This window comes from Chionomys nivalis, chromosome 1 (genome assembly GCF_950005125.1).
Source record: "Chionomys nivalis chromosome 1, mChiNiv1.1, whole genome shotgun sequence".
In the NCBI taxonomy this organism is placed as follows: Eukaryota; Metazoa; Chordata; class Mammalia; order Rodentia; family Cricetidae; genus Chionomys; species Chionomys nivalis.
Window position 1 is genome coordinate 21,406,883 of NC_080086.1, and position 17,439 is coordinate 21,424,321.

Consider the following 17,439-nt stretch of genomic DNA (forward strand, 5'->3'; position numbering starts at 1 on the left):
GGTCATGTGACTCCTGCAGTCAACTGTAGGAATGTCTCACTGCTGGGTGTTTTAAGAACTAGGGTGTAATTTCCTTGACTTTCTTTACCAAAGCAGACAGCGGTGCAGGTCCTACCATCTTCCTGTGGATTGTGGAGTGAAATAGAGGCAAAGCAGAGCCTCCAAGCAACTTCAGTGGGCACATTGTGTGATTCCTATATTGGTGGGGAAGCCTTGTTAACCAATTTATCTTTAAGAGGTGGGACCAAGTTAGGGTGTGGCTTTCTGGGACCCAAAAACAAATATACAAAAAAAAAAAAAAACAGGATATATATATCCCAGGTGCTCTCACTCTGAGATTTCCTTGGGGTACATCTTAGCTTAGACTTCTCCTTCCTGTTCCCTGAGTTTTCCCCTTATAATAAATAAAAATATAGTTGTTTTATCTTTTAGGCTAGCCTGGTTATTTGTTAAACTGAGCTAACCTCTACACTATACATTTGAAAGAAAGTCTCCAATATCCCCCTCCTCCCTCTCTGTCTCTTCCTCCCTCTTTTCCTCCCTCCTCCCACCTCTTTGTCTCTGTCTCTCTCTGTCTCTGTCTCTGTCTCTCTCTGTCTCTGTCTCTGTCTCTCTGTCTCTATCTATCTATCTCTCTCCACACCGTGGATAAGTGTGTGCGTGTGTTTTGTGTGAAAACATGCATGCTGTCCGTATCAACCTCAGAACCTCACCAACAGGATGTTTTTTGTTTATTTATCTTGGACATTCTGATTTATATACAATGAAATCTCAATGTAGTTTTCATTTGCGTTGCTCTAATAACTAAGGATATTGACCATTTCTTTATGTGTTTCTCAGCCATTTGTGTCCATCTTTTGAAAAATCTTTTGTGAGATGTATACAACACTTTTTAATTTGGGTTATGTATTTTTTGATGTCGTCTTTATTTAGTCCAACACATATTTTAAAATTGGCAATATGTCAGATGTGTGATTGGTAAAAATATTTCCATTTCTGCAGGCTGCCATATTGTCTGAATGGCAGTGTCCACTACTGTGCAGAAGTTTCTCAGTTTCATGGGGCCCCATTTATTTCTTATTGATTTAGTGGCTGTTCTAACAGGATCCTGTTCAGAAAGTCTCTTCCTGTGCCAATGAGCTCAAGGCTATTCAACACTTTCTCTCCTGCCAGGTTCACTGTGTCTGGTTTACTTTGCAGTCTTTGATCCAGTTGGAACTGAGTTTAGTGCAGAGTGGTAAGAATGAATGAGACTGCATTTCCTGACAGGCAGCCATTCAGTTTGATCAGCACTATTTGTTGAAGATGCTGTCTTTTTTTCTCATGCCTATGTATGATTTCTCTATCAAAAAACAGGTGTCCATAGGTGTGTGGATTTACATCCCCGTCTTCAGCTCAATGTTGATGATCAATGTCTCTGTTTTTACGCCAACTCCATGCTGTTCTTATTACTATAGCACTGGAGTAGATTTTTGAGGTCTCAGATGGTGAGACATACGGCAGTTCTTTTATTATTCAGGTCGTTTTAGCTATCCTGGGCTTTTGTGTTTCCATATACAGCTAGAACTGTCCTTTCAAGACTTGGGATTTTGATGGGGAGTGCATTGAATCTGCAGATTGCTTTATGTAGAAGAGACATTTTTATAATATCAATCCTACCAATCCATGAGCATTCAAGAATTTTCCATTTTCTGATACCTTCTTGAATTTTATTATTCAGTATTTTAAGGATTTTTATCATATGAGTCTTTCACTTGTTTGGTTAGAGTTGCCACAAGATATTTTAAATTTTTTGAGGCTTGTCAGGAGCCGTGTCCCCCCAAAATTTACAGGAAGCACCGCCGTGAGGAGTTTTTGTAGAGAGCTCTACTTCTCAATTGTATTGAGAATAGTTTTATTGACCAAGCCTATCTCACACCCAAATTAACTGTTAATAGAGAGCTATCTGTTAGCAGAACCTGCCTCAGGTGCAGACTAAACATCTGACTGTTTTAAACTTTGGGACACAAAAACTCATTTTAATTAAAATATTAACCCCTCTTTACTTAAGAAGGGGGAAGATTGGGGTTTTGACTGTTGCTCAGAGACTGGAACTGGTGATATTTGATAACAAAAATGTCTGTCATTGTATGTACTCTTACTAAAATTGACCTAATGATATTTGTAACTGCTTATAGATGTTGGGAAAGGTTTGACACATGCTGTAAAATGTTTGGGTTTAATGCATATGTTAAAAATTTTAGATTTTGATCCCCTTTACACTGCCCTAATGTTTGGCAGGCAGCACTCGTAATCTTATTGTGGAGTAGGCATTTAGGAAGGAAGATATACCTTAGGCCGGACTAAAGGTGAATACTGGGTTTGAAAAACGCCCTTTCTTCTTGTCTGGAAGATGGAGCTATTGGTGCCAAAATTATATCATTATATCTTTTATTTGAGGAGCTCCTCGTAGACTTTTCATTAATGATAGATACAGGGGCCCAATGACGGGAGTTAGTGTGGACCCTCGCCTAAATAGCACACCATACAGAGGTTGTAAAAACCGGCTCAACAAGGCATGGTGCCAGGCACGAGGATCGCCCTCCACATGGCCTAAGACAGGGTGCCCTGTGGTCAAAGACCTGCTTACTTTAGGTCTTGCTAAATACCTTTTATTTGAGGACCTCTAAGGAACTAATGTTACTCATAAGGCACCCCTCTGTTCCCAGGAGAGAAAAATTGCTCCACCATTCGAGAGAAGGGTCCTTCCTTGTCCCAGTCCCTTCTCATTTAGATCTGACACCAGGGTTAGACTCTGACCTGGTGCCCTCCACTTGATAGATGCCTGCTTTTATAAAAGGAAGGGGGATATGTCAGGAGCCGTGTCCCCCCAAAATTTACAGGAAGCACCGCCGTGAGGAGTTTTTGCAGAGAGCTCTACTTCTCAATTGTATTGAGAATAGTTTTATTGACCAAGCCTATCTCACACCCAAATTAACTGTTAATAGAGAGCTATCTGTTAGCAGAACCTGCCTCACATTCCAAACTATCTAGAGAACTAGGTGTGTCACCTTGTGACTTCCTGACCAAGGAATCTTGACCTGACCCATCGTAACCTCTTGGACGTGATGGGCGTGGACCACGTGGCAAGGTCCCATGCCCCAGCCCCCCAAGGTCCTCATCCAGGGGCTATATAAGCTGTAACCATGACTCTAATAAACGGAGGCTTTGACAAATACGCTTAGCCTCCTTCCTGCTTATCAGCCTATGTCTTTCAGGTGGTGCCTCTCCGTGACCCTGGAATAACTGGCCAGCCAGGCGGGTTACAAACCCTAGACAGAGTAACCCGTCGAGGCGGCTACAGAGGCTATATTTAAAGGAGTTTTTTCCCTGTGAGTTAACACTACTGCTGGAAGTGTGCATCATCTGAGGAGGATTTCTAGTAGAATTCTTAAGATTACGTATGTTTATTATCATATCATTTGCAACTAAAGATATGTTTACTTCTTTCTTGCCCGTTGGTATCCACTGATTGCCTCAGTTCTCCCCATTGTCCTAGCTAAGAGCTCAAGTACTAGATGAACTAAATATGGACAGATGGGCGTCCTTCTCTTGTTCATGACTTTACTGTGGATGCTTCAAGTTTCTCCCCATTCACTTTGGTTCTGGCTGTGGGCAAGATATAATCTGCCTTTGTTGTGTTGACATATGTCCCGTGTACCCACAGTTTCTCCAAGACTTTCACGATGAAAGAATGTTCAGTTTTATCAAAGGGTTTTCTTCATCACATGAAATGGTCGTGTGGTTTTTCTATTTCACTCTATATATCTGGTAGGTGACATTTATTGACTTATGTATGCTGAATGATCCCTGCATCTCTGGGATGAAACCCGCTACTCTTATTACTACACACAAACCCTCACCGACTGGGTTCACTCACCCCACTTAGCCACTTGCAAGAATGGGTAGCCACAAGCAAACTACAGAAGTCAAAAACCAAGGTAGTACATTATAGACTTCCCAGAAGTATGGACTTTGATGGATTGTATGCTCTCATTTTCACAGGAATTGCTGCCTACATGTTGGGTTCCAAGACCTGAATGGTACTTCCATCATGGTGTCTGTTGAGCTAAGGCTTAGTGACCTGATAAGTTCTGGGACCTTATACATTCCTGTAGATCCCCTTGATCTTTGGGCATTTGTCAAATCATGGATTTGCCTGGGTGCAGAGGATTAATTTTGTCTCCTTAGGACCATGTGTCAACAGAATTTATTCTATTTTCCATAGTGGAGTAGATAGTTGAGCAAGCATAGTCCTATACTGAGAGTTGGAGGAAGCAAAAGGATTAATTGCCCAGTCATAGCCTTAAGTAGAGAAGGAGAACATAGATTGGTACCAGTTCTTAGATTTTTGGTGTCTCTGGCCTTTATCTTTCCTGAATGTTATTTCTGACCATGGCTAAACATTCTCTAATTATCAGAACAACAATAAAAAAAAAAACCAGATTCCTGCTTGTCTAATAAAGAGGAAGTTCAATCCTCTTTAATTGTGAGAACAGCCCTGGTTAAGGAATCTAACTGGACATCCTAATCTTTTAATCTCGTGGCTACAGATTCGAGCCCCAAGTCTCATTAGAGACTGTTCACTTGTGAATGAAAGCTTCAGGTCCATTTTGGATTAAAACAACATCACCAGCATTGAGGAAGGAAAAATCAGAAATGGATCACAGGGAGAATGAGCTGTTGGAAACACCATCCAGCAGCAGAGGGCAGAAGTGCGCCATGGAGGAGCTTCCAGTCAGGCCCAAGCAGGTCATTTTCACAATACTTTCAATGTGCAGCTCAGATTTTATTTAAATCTTTATTTGAATCAAATTTGGCATACAGCTGTACAAACATTAGAAACCAAATGCAGGTCTAGTGTACTCTCAAGCGACTGCATTTCCCTGAAGGATATATTGCTCTTGCTTAAGATCCTTGACTTAGGAAGAGTTTCAGCTCGTTTTTGACACATGGCAGTCCTGCATTTTTGGTTTATGCTTAAATCTCAATGTTTTTTCTTGGATCTTGGGCTGTATGCCAGAGGCAGGAACGGGTGGGGATTTATCAAGGTAAGGAAGCAAAAGTCACAATCAAGTGGGACTTGGCTCCCCCCACAGCAGGGGTCAAAGGTGACAGTTCTGTCCCCAGGGGCCAAGCCATACAGAGAGTGTCTGAGAGTAGTGGAAGTCAGGATGATTTAACTTTTCCCCAGGAGATGGATGCTGCTTTCATGGACAGAGAGACATTCGTGTTGACTTTCTTAGTGCCACCCTTGGCATTTTACAGGCATCTGAGAGCCTGGGAACAATGAGGGCTGATTTCTAGAAGTACATTTGTGGGTGTTTTTGTCTTTGAGCAAGCAGCACAGAGTGCACTCACACAGCTACCCCAGCACAGCCAATACCACACACCTAGGGCTGTGGCTCCTAAGCCACAAACGTGAACAGCATAGTACATGCTTAATTCTGTACTCCTTTGAAACACGAGGGTGTTTGTATGTGAAAACATTTCCAAATACAGAAAAGCTACATGATAAACATAATGAAATAATAATAATAATAATAATCCACAACAGTTTTATTTCTAGGACAATGAAGCCACTAGTGTGCTCCCAGGAGGACCAGTTTCTCAGTGCCATCAAGCAAGATGTTATTTGCCTGGCATTTGGGATCTTGGGGCTGAGGGGTGGAGTCAGGCAGGCAGGGTACTGGATAGATCATGGCCCTTTTTCTTCACCAGTGGACCCACAACAGTCCCAGGGTTGTCGCTGCTCTTCATGATGAATCAAACCATCCCCCAATAGAATCTAGGCGAAATATTTTACAGAAATGTATCAGGACAGTGGGTGGCTGGGCCTCAAGGGTTAGACTGTCTATGAACTGCCTGATTCCAGTCGTCTTAATCTCCATAAATAAGTTTCTGGCTTACAGAGGGTTGGGGTCTTTTCACTGGAGACAAAAAAAAGAGAAAACAGAACAAACATAATTATGCAGCCCATGTCAGTCTTATCTTTAGGGAATCAGAGGACCTGCTGATGACCCCTCTGTCCTTATGATCTGTAGTCTACCTATGCTGGGTGTGCTGTGTGCACAGGGGACACCAGTGATGCTGTAGCAGTGTGAGGGCCACAGGATATGAGACTTTCCATATTTGCTCAAGGCTCTGTGTCAGGATCTCTTTACTCACACAAGGTTGCCAGGTTGGAACTTGTGGGCAGGTTCCAGGCAAACATGCAGCCTGGCAAACTGTCTGATGAATGGTCCCTATGGCTGTCGCAGGACATGGATGGACATAGGGAAGGAATGATTAGTCATTTCTGTCTTAGGGGCTTCTTTATACGGGTTACATCTCTCTCGCATAAGAGCAAAAGGCAGGAGATTGGTACCGTATTCGCCAGTCTCAAGAACATACCTAGATCATGTTTCCTTTCTATTTATTCTTCCTGTCTTCCCTGAGCTTTGTGTCCTATATGTAGTTTCCAATCGACATTTAGAACCTTAGCCAGATATTGGAAAACGTTGGCAAGGAATACCAAACTGTTGTTGGACACCGGGATGTAGTAGGAGCTGTGGGCCTCTTCCCACAGCCCAGCTCATGACTGCCTGGCTAGCTTATGCCCCAAAATAACAACACACAAACTGAATTCTTTTAAACACTGCTTGGCCCATTAGCTCTAGCCCTTACTGGCTAATTCTCATATCCCGATCAACCCATCTCTAATAATTTGTGTAGCACCAGTCTTACCGGGAAATATTCAGCATGTCTGACCTGGCGACTTGCTTCATCGCGTCTGCCTGAGAGGAGCTGCCCTGCATCTGAGCTCACTTCCTCTTCCTCCCAGCATTCTGTTCTGTTTACTCCACCCACCTATGTTCTAACCTATGAGGGCCAAGCAGTTTCTTTATTATTTAACCAATGACCTTCCTCCATCACCGGGAGAGGAGAGACCACAATCTGGGAATAATATCTGGACCTGAGTCATTCAGCAGTTATAGATGCCCGCAGATGGGCAGCCGGGTAGAGTCTGGTGACCATCTGGACCATCTGTCCTCTGATAAAGGCAGGGAGTTCAGGTCCCTCATTCAGAAAGAAACACCATCCATTTGTCTCCTGTTGAGTATCTTTTCTTTCTGCCCACTTGGTCTCTTTGTATATAGATTGGGCTCTAGAGAAATTAAGGTTCAGGCAGGGTATTCAAGATATGGAAAGGCTGCTCTGCTTCCAGAGCCACTTTCAGAGCAGCTACATTTGCTGCTTTGATCCATAGACCTTTGGGGATTCCCTTTTGGGGTCTTTTACACTACACAATAGCTACCGCTCTCGGCAGACATATGACGTCTCACATGGACAGTATATTTTTGTTGTTCTTATTTATTTATACTCAGTGTGAGGTGAGAGCCCCCTCTCTCTATTAAGGGCTCCATGGACATGGCTATGACAAGGGAATAGCAACTGTCTGTGTCCACAGGGAGGGGTTTGTCCTTCTCACAGTGAAGGACTGGGTTAAGGCCAAAAGCACAGCCCTTAGTGCAGAAGCCCCTCCGATGAGGGACTGGACCCACACCTTTGAATCCAAGGTGAAAGCTGGACCCCAGCATAGCTGTTCTGTCCTTGGACAAAACTTCTCCCATTCCTCAGGTCTGGCGCTGGACTGCACTGACCACTTTCAGAAGTGCACATACAATGAAGCCTAGGTTGGAGGTCAGAGACCCCTCATCCTGTTGCAAATGGGGTACTCTCACCACAGACGAGGGGGCCAGGTTGACACTTTATGATCTCAAAGTTTTTATTGAGCCACACAGACTTGGCCAAGGTCCCACACAGATGGGAGTGTAAGTCTAGAATCATTCACAAGCTGAGTGAGCAGGGACTTTTTAGAGACAAAAAACACAAGATTGGCACATTTCACTAGTCTCAGAAACTTAGCACATCCCCAAACCTAGGTATCTCATTGCACTTCCACAGAGTTGGAACAGCCATTCTGAAGTCATGGAGCTTTGGTTATGGTTTTAGAATTTCACTGTCAATTGCATGTTTATGAACTTACTCACCACTAAATAAGAAAAAATCAATTAAACCATTTTCTCCATAACTTTTTTCATGACTCTTTGCCTGCATCCTGTCCTGCCTTTTCATCATATGTCACTGTATTTTTCAGGGATGTCTACAGCAAAAGAACTTATAGAATGAATCTTCTTTGTTTATAGAAAGGGTATTTATTAGAATGACTTACAGGCTGTAATCCAGCTAGTCCAGCAATGGCTGCCTATGAACATAAAATCCAAGAATCCAGAAGTTTCTCAATCTATGAGACTGGATGTCTCAGATGGTCTTCTGTAGATGCTGGAATCCCGAAGAAGTAGGCTTTAATGCAGTGGTTCTCAACCTTCCTAATGCGGGGAGCTTTAATACAGTTTTTCATGTTGCGGTGATCCCCAATCCTAAAATTCTTTACATTTTACTACTTTGTAACTGTACTACTTTTATGACTGTAATTTTGCTACTATTATGAATCTTAATGTAAATATCCAATAAGCAAGATATCTGATATGTTACACCCAAAGGAGTAGAGACCCATGGGTTGAGAAACACTGCTCTAATGCCAGTGTAGGAATGGACCCGCTAGCATGAGGAAAGCAAATAAGCAAAGAGCAAGTCCTTCTGGGCCTGTCAATAATTGAGCAAGAGCCCACCCCTCAGCAAGGCTGATCCACCTAAAGCCATGCTAAAGAGCTGGCAGAGGGGACACATTATCTTTACTGAGTTAATGTGCTTTTCCTTTCCTGGAACTCCACTCTGTGGTCACCTGTGGAGCTGCACCAAGCAGTGTGTGAAGCTCGTTGGCTTTTCAGAACTAAATCAGAAGATCTGAGCTTCTCCGTGTTCTGATTCTCTTTCTCTTTAGGATACTGGCTAAAGCCAGACTTTTTCACTTCTTCTCTGGACTCAGCTTGCTGCTTGCTGTCATGTGACTCTCATTGCTCCTCATGGTTGAATGGATGTGTTTGACTTAACAGGCTTCTCTGTCTTCCCTCCTTCCTTCCAGTTATACATTAAACAAAGACGTCGTTTGTATTCAGAGCATTAGAATTTTCACAGCGTCTCTCATCTTTAATCAGGTAATGTGCCACTCTTAATTTCAATGTCCCCAGTAAAACCCATTTGACTGTTTCTCTCCTGAAAGTTATTTGTTTCTTACCCACGTATGGAGCTGTTCTTGTTTGCTTTCTTTACTATTTCTTTAAAATTTAAATCCAAAGTGTTTATAAAGAAAATTCTTAAGTATATACACACCAGATAAAATGGTATGATATATTGTGTCAGCGCTGGCTTCTATCAAAGAACTGGGAGTTATGGCAAGAGGAATGAAAGAATGGTTTCAGCTACAGAATATTTTGCCTACATGAAAATCACCCACAGTCCTCAAGAACTTGACTCTTTGCTTTGTATGAGCACTGTTTTCTAGGATACCCAATATTCTTTACTAAAATAAGCAAGTGCTCAAAAAAAAATAAAGTAAAAACAGTGGGAATAAAGCAATAAAATAAAAGAGTGAAACAGACCGTGTTCAAAATCCAGAAAACAGGTTCCTTTCTGTAGACTGAAGCAGAAATCTCACAAGATTTTTCCTTTTTATAATTTACCACAAGACAAAAATACCAGAGAACTTGCTGGAGTGGGGTTCAACATCCACTGCACCTCCCCTCCCCACCTTCCCTTTGAACCACACTGGATCTGAAAACCCCAGGCTCCAGCCCACAGGGAACTTCCTTATCTGTGCACATTGAGAGCTGTGCTGGTAGAGTTTCCTTTGTTCTGGGACATAAGGAGCATAGTCCACACCAACTTCCTTTAACTCAACAGACTGCAATTCACCTGATAAAATAGACTAGAAAGCTAAACACACACACACACAAACTAAACACACACACAAACACACACACACTTCAAACAAACCAAACAACATAGAAAACTCCAATTCAAATAATCCAACACTCAGGTCCAGAAGAAACTCAGGACGAATGACAGACTTCCATGCTACTACCATCCCAAAATGCATGCTGGCCTCCAGGCTTACTCAGAACCTGTGACTCCCTCAGCTGCTCATTCCCTGACCCCTACTCTAAGCTCCAGCTCATGGCTTCCCTTTCAGCCTCTCATTCTTACATAACCCTGCCAGTTTGGCCATGCTCTCTCTTTATCCTCCTCTCTTGGTCCTCCTCTCTCACTCTCCTCTGCTCTTTATTCTCTCAAGGCCAAGTGGAATCTGCTGGCCAGGTTAGGTCTACTCCTTCCTCTCCCCACTGTGGACTCTTCCAGATGCCTCTGATGCTCTTCCTCATATCTACAATAAAACCTGCTCCTCAAATCTACCTTGGAATGGTCATGTCCTCACTTTATTCACTGACCAAACTAATCTATGTTCTGCTCCTGTAACCCCACCTCTTCCACCTGTCATGATCACTATTTGGAAACTCCCCACCCTGGACTTTATAAAAATCTTGTCTCCCTCACCTCCCATGCTGACATCTCAAACCCCATCTCAGGGGAGGCAGTTCGTGTACACAAATAAAAAAGCATGCTTTAATTAATTAATTTGATCTTGAAGATTTGAGTAAGTGATCTTTCTCCCCCAGGCTTGGGATTAGTATGTACTGTAAATAAGATAATTGAAACTTCTAACACAAAGTAATTTCCATAGGACAAAAATTTATTTATTTATTTGAGAAATAGTGTCACACTGTTTATCTGAAATTAAATGGATTGAAACAAAAGGGGAACTAAATGAACTATGAATAGAACACAGAGAAATGTTATTTTACTGGATTTTATGATTGTAATTCACGTTTATGATATGAGTACAAACCCATAGCAAACACTTATTTAATTTAGAATCACCCACAGTCCTCCAAATACCTGTAGGTATAGTCCTCTCTGATAATGTTATCTCTGATGTCACCACGGATTAGGTGCTGATTTTGATAATTTTATAAGATAAAGAAATGAGGCTGCAACTGTAGATGACATGTTACAGAGCTCTCATAACTGCTTTGACACAGTCTCTACACAAGCTGTGAGATGACTGGACACTGTAAAGCATAGCTGTAGGGCTTGCTACAAATCCACTTCCTATGTGTGTAGTCCCTGCCACTGCTGATCCCATTGTCACTCAGGTAGGCATGTTCTCCTTCTCCTCGGATGGGAATCCTAAAACAAAAAACAAACAAAATGTCTGCAGAGTCGGCCACTGCATTCCCCCAGCAATGATATCTCACTCGTGTTCACTGCTTGTTTATAGCATGAATCACAGAAAGGCAGAGGCCATGAGGAATCACCAGCGCTAGTGTTACACTCAGAGACTTTTCCACTCTCAGGGTCCCATTTGGTGAGCACACCTTTGTCACTCATCTACATTGGACCCTGTACTGTGTGTTCAAAGCATTTGACTGGTGCTCTCTGCCATGTTCACATGATCTTCATTCAGCCATGGGTAGCATCCAAAGGTAGTTTTCAATTCTATCTTGAAGTAAATGCTAAAGGTCTTTAGTAACGGACATTCACCATTCCAGAGAAATGGGACTATTCAAAATGGCTATGCTCATAACAAGTGCTGTCTTGGGTGTTCTTTGATGATGAGACTTTAGAGAAGGATCCCAATGTCCGAGGAGTCTGCTTCAGTGATAAGAGCAACTGTGCACACAGCTATCTGACAAGTCCTGTCCAGCAGTTGTGTGGTGACTTCCTGGGGTTTCAGACCCCTTAGTGGTCATCAGCAGTTCTGTCTGCATCCCACAAGGGCAGTTAGCAGCAAGGAGAGATTTCCAAGTGCTGAGAGCAGACAGCATCTTCCCCAGATGCCATCATCAGGATAAAGATTTGGAGTGAAACAACACTAGGTGACTCTGACAGATGTGAATTTACCAGGTTGTGGATACTGGGGACTCCATGTAACACACAATCAGACCCAAGGCACACCTCAAACCCAAGGGTTTTTCTCTTTCCAGTTACATTTTCTTCACATTACTCAGCCTTTCACCTTTCACAACCACAATTCACACAATCACAGCACATGAACACAGTAGGAGGAAAAGCATTCTGAACACATACAAGTTGTTATATTCAGTGTTGTCTGTCCACATCCAAGGCTGCTCTGATGACTCTCTGTGCAGGCCGATCCAGGCAGCAGAATCCCCCTTTAATCTATTCAGGAAATTCTGTCAAAAACACAGAAAGCAAATACATGTGTCTTTCAGTTCCAGATGAGCTTTGAGTCTCTGTCCTACAGCCTCCTCTCCAGATGGCAGCTGGTTTGAACTGGGGGTCATCAACTGTGGAGCCTAATAACCCTCAGTTCTCAGTAGATGCATTTTCCTATCATAACCCATAACACACTGACAACCACCCATCCTTCTGTCGCCGAGAAGGGCCCTCGTTGAGTCTGTATTTACAGTTAGTAACAGTTGTCACCTTAAGTTTGCAACACCTGCCAGCTCCGACAAAGACTTGCATGACCACCAAGATTCTCAAACGTATATTGGGCCTTGCACGTTGACTATTAGCATTACAGATGAGAATATCCTTGGAATGTCTCAGGGCTACAGCCAGATGTGTTACCATCACAAATGGCACATGCTAATGTGTGTCCCATGTCCCCCAGTACCTAGGGTGGGAATCTTCCTCATGTTTTGAGTTTAAGCTCTCTTTCTCAAGGCAATACATATTCCACAGGAACAAACAACAAACCAACTCCCGATCCTTTCTTACCAACTCCTCCAGACTGTCAAAGTGAGTAAGATGGGCCCCCAGCTCCATGCAGGAGGTCTGGCTGGATGTCCAGTTACTTGTGTGTTCAGAAAAATAAAAACATTTACTTCCAAATGCAATCCAGTCTCTTGGGCACGTGGCATAGCCAGCTTCAGGACTTGCAATGGCCTTTTCTTCCTTTCTCACTAGAATGTGCACAGTGCAAATACATATCATAGATAAACATTTCCATGTCTTGGTTCTTGGCTAACCGTTCAATCACTGTTTTGAGGTGTGTGTTTAGACTGTACCTTTCATTACTGATTGCTAAGAGACTCTTCTTAGCATGGTGGTCTCCCATCAACAAGCTTCATGTGGGACTCTAAGGAAATGTTTCTCTTGTTTGTATTTTGAGTTTGGGGACAGAATCTCTACATGTCCCCCTGCCTGACTTGGATCTCACTCTGTAGACTGTACTTGTATGGGTTTTGTAATAATCCACCTGGCTGTGCCTCCTAACAGCAGGGACTGAAGACACCATAGCCTGAACAAAATCATAGTTCCCCCATGAGTACTCTCCCTGATTGCTAGGATCCTACAGATGATTTCCTATGATCCTGCTTCACATCCTGCTTTTATTTAATTAATTAGATTTAAAAAATACCAATCCAAGTTCCCACTCCCTCTCTTCCTTCCATTCCCTCCACACATCCTCCCATGCCCTCAAGTCCTCAGAAATGGTAAGACACATTGCTTTGTGGAAGTTCCAAGGCTCTCCCTACTATATCTCGGCTGTGCAAGATATTAAATCCAAAGAGATTTGGTTCCCAAAAGGCCAGTACATGCAATAGGGATTAATCATGGTGTCACTGCCAGTGGCCCCTCAGTCTGCCCTAGCCATACAACTGTCAACCACATTCAGAGGGACTAATTTGGTCCTATGCTTGTTCCTTCCCAGCCCAGCTGGAGTTGGTGAGATCCCATTAGCTCAGTAGATTGTTTCAGTGGGTGAACTCATGGTCTTGGAGCATGGGGGTAAGGTGAGAAGGAAAGGGGAGGGTTGAGGAGAACTTGAGGGAATCGGATAGTCAAGATCGAGGAAGGACAGACGAGAGCAAGGAAAAGTATCTTGATTGAGGAAGTCATTATAGGGTTAGCAGAAACTGACTCTAATTTCCAGAAATCCACAAGGCTGATTCCATCTAAGACCCTAAGCAATAGAGGAGAGGGGCACAATCTTGATTTCCCTCTAGTCAGACTGAGGAATATCTTAAATATCACCATAGAACTTTCATCCAGCAACTGACAGAAACAGAAACAGAAACCCACACAGGAGCACTGGATTAAGCTGCCTGAGTCCAGTTGAAGAGTGGGAGGAATGAGAACACATCCTGCTTTTGTAATGACCAAATAAAGACTCCTCACTTCTCTGAATTTAAACTATGGAGAAATACTAGCATGCAAAACAAGGCATGGTCAAATAATTTTTTGATACCAAAACTTTGATTAAGGCATTCCTGTTATCATGTGCACATACATTAAATCCACATGAATGTGTGCTGGCTCTCATTAGAGGCTGTCAGAATGGCAATTATCAAGAAATCTCACAACAGATGTCAGAACTCTGCAGAAATAGGGACGCTTATTTATTGTTCATGGGAGTATAAACTGAAACATCCAGTATGGAGGGTCCTTTAAAAAGTTACAAATAGGGGGCTGGAGAGATGGCTCAGTGGCTAAGAGCACTGCTTGTTCTTCCAAAGGTCCTGAGTTCAATTTCCAGCAACCACATGATGGCTCACAGCTATCTGTAGTGATATCTAGTGCCCTCTTCTGGCCTGGAGGTATACTGAGAATACTGTATATATAATTAATAAATAAATAAATAAATAAATCTTTTTTTAAAAAAAAAAGTTACAAATAGACCTTTGGTGACTCAGCTATGCCACTCCTGGGAATATATGAGAGAACACTACACCATAACACAGAGACCTGCACATCCGTGTCTACTGCTGCCCTGTGTACAATAGGAGCAAAATAGACCTGACCTAGATGTCCATCAACTGAGGAACACATAATGAAAATGTGGTGCATGTGTAACACAGAAAGTTATCCAGTCATAAAGAAATAGAAACTTGTAGAAAAGTGGGGGGTGTACAAAGTATAATACTAAATAAGGTCACACAAACTCAGCAAGAAGGAGACCCCATGTGCTCCCTCATATGCTTGCCCCAGGCTATAATGTACAGTGTGAACAGCTGTGAGAGTGGGCATGGAGTTACATGTAAAAGGGAGAACAAGGAAGGGTGACATAAGGTGACAAGGAAGCCCAGGATTAGAGCAGAGGCCAAATTCATAAAAGGTTATAAAAAGCATTACATTTCTAGTTTCAACTTTGCTGGGTTTTTTCTACTTTGTGGCTGATAAGCGTGTAAAAATGTAAATACAAAGAAAATATAAAACCATAACCAAAGCTCTGTGGCTTTAGATTGGCTCTCCTAACTGGGTAGAAGTTCAGTGAGATGCACAGGGCTTGGGACTTGGTCAGTGTTTGAGTGATTAAGTTAATGGAGCAGGGTGACGTGTTCGTTTGTGAGTCCATAACAACAGAGTGATTGTGTGTGTGTGTAAGAATTTCTGAATGCAGGACTGATTAGAAAAAATGACTTTTTCTTTCATAACTTTGCCTTTTTCTTCCTTTAACAGATAAGAATGACTACATGGCTCCTTGGAAGGGATTCTGGGGATAGAAATAAATGATTTGATAAGAAATATTAAATACTAGAAATACGATCACATATTTATTTTCAGTGGAGGGCAATTTGTTGTACTGTTTCCAGTTCTTATACTCACTACCATGAGGCATTAATGAAAAGAACAAATGCAACAGGCCCTGAGGTGACTGTTACTTAGATCCACATGACTGTTTAGATTATACATACTAAGTCTTGTGGGCAAAAGTTTGTTTGTGTTTAGACTTGTACATTAGTCACTGACATGATTAAAGTTGATTTTATAAAACAATATCATGAATCATTAGCTATGGCAGGGAAGCTGTACAAGACTTTAGCACATTATTCTGAATAGTCTAAAACTAAAAGCTGAGGAACAGCGTATTTCTGGATCATTCTATTTAATATTTTCAGACCATAGGTGAAGATATTAACTGAAACCATGAATCATGAAGTGGTGGAGTGTTCTGTACCTTCCCCAACCATATTACTCTTCACTGCCCTCACTGCCCCTAGCTGTAGCAGCTTCCTTGAAGCTCCTACTTGGGTTTTTTTCTTCTTGTGTTCTGCCTAAATTGTTCCCCCAGGATGACATGTCTCCTGCATCTCTCTAGATTGATTCTTCTTCCCAGGGATGCTGAGCCTGACCTCCTGTGCACACCACAGCCTGTGCTGTTCCTTCACTGCATCTTCCTGCTAGACCCTAAGTTCCCAGAGAACAGGAATTTCCAGTGTGTTCTCTCTCCTGCCCTTCCCACAGTGCCTGGCTCACAGAGGTCAGTAAGTGTAACCGACAGTGTGGATGTGGACAGAATGCTGCAGGATCTGGAGATGTCACTCACCTGACAATGACAGAACAATAGAAAGTGCAATCAGAGCTCCAGTGAGGACGATGATCACTGCATAGCAGCAGTAAAGCCCAGCAGGAGACATGAAGGAGACGAATCTGAGACTTTGTCCTTGGAACTCTTTCTCTGTGAAACATGAATATAAGAATGCCAACTTCAAGAATTAAGGAAAATAAAAGAAACTTACAACAAAAACCCACTTTACAATCACCTACAAGTACCTGAAAGAATGCTTCTTCCTTCATAGAAGACCTGGTCCATAAAGGATGGCCATGGTGAAAAGAAGACCAGAGATGCCAGAAACACGACTTGACCCAGGGTCTTCTAGTTACTGAACTAAGAGTAATCGACTACCTAACCTTGAGGATCCCATGGATCTCAGATCTCACTCTCATGGAAGAATGGACCACGCATCCCATGCCATGTGGGTAGATGAGCAAATGTCCACACCACGAGAGTGGATGAAATAAAATACCTGCTGGAAGAAACTGGATGCAACCTTTCTAGGGGCAAAAATGTCATCAATAGTCCAGAAGCTGAGACTTACTGTCCAGTGCCTTGTGTGTGGTGACAGCTGTGGTACACTTGAAGGAGGCATTGTGTGGATGCAGGAATGGACTAAAGTGCCCGTGGTCCACAATTCCAGGAACACACTGCTCTTCCACGAACCCCATGGCCACCTTTACGTGGCATACCGCCCATTCACAGGTCTTTCTGGCCAGAACACAAGAGTCTCAGGTAAGCCCTTCCCTGTGGAGGGAGCCCCACCCCGGGAAGTGCTCTGAGGCTTTTTCCCAGAGTCCCCCTGCCCCTGGGCTCTCACCTGTCATCTCCTGAAGTGTAACACCCGATTCTGTGTTACACCCTCGGTACAGTTCATGCGCCACTGTACCTTACGAGAGTCGGGCAAGGGCCTGGAGATTGAACACACAAAGAGACCAGGGTCATTCGAAAGGAGATCAGCTGAATGCCAATTTATTCAGACTTGGGGAAGTCCTTAAGTACCTAACTGCTGCACAAGGACCTCCGCCCAGGCAGATGGAAAATTACCATACCAACAAAGGCCAATGCCCTACAGCTAATCACCAGGCTGG

At 42.9% G+C, this 17,439-nt stretch overlaps 1 protein-coding gene across 1 annotated transcript; it reads right to left on the reverse strand.

Moving 5' to 3' along the window:
- Positions 1-11,084: 11,084 nt before the first annotated feature.
- Positions 11,085-17,019, reverse strand: LOC130885902 (C-type lectin domain family 2 member E-like). Its single transcript, XM_057787750.1, has 5 exons — positions 16,893-17,019; positions 16,340-16,471; positions 12,787-12,971; positions 12,130-12,236; positions 11,085-11,229 (listed from the first exon to the last, which is right to left on the reverse strand). The coding sequence occupies exons 1-5, from the start codon at positions 17,017-17,019 to the stop codon at positions 11,085-11,087; spliced, it is 696 nt and encodes a 231-aa protein (XP_057643733.1).
- Between the last annotated feature and the right edge of the window lie 420 nt (positions 17,020-17,439).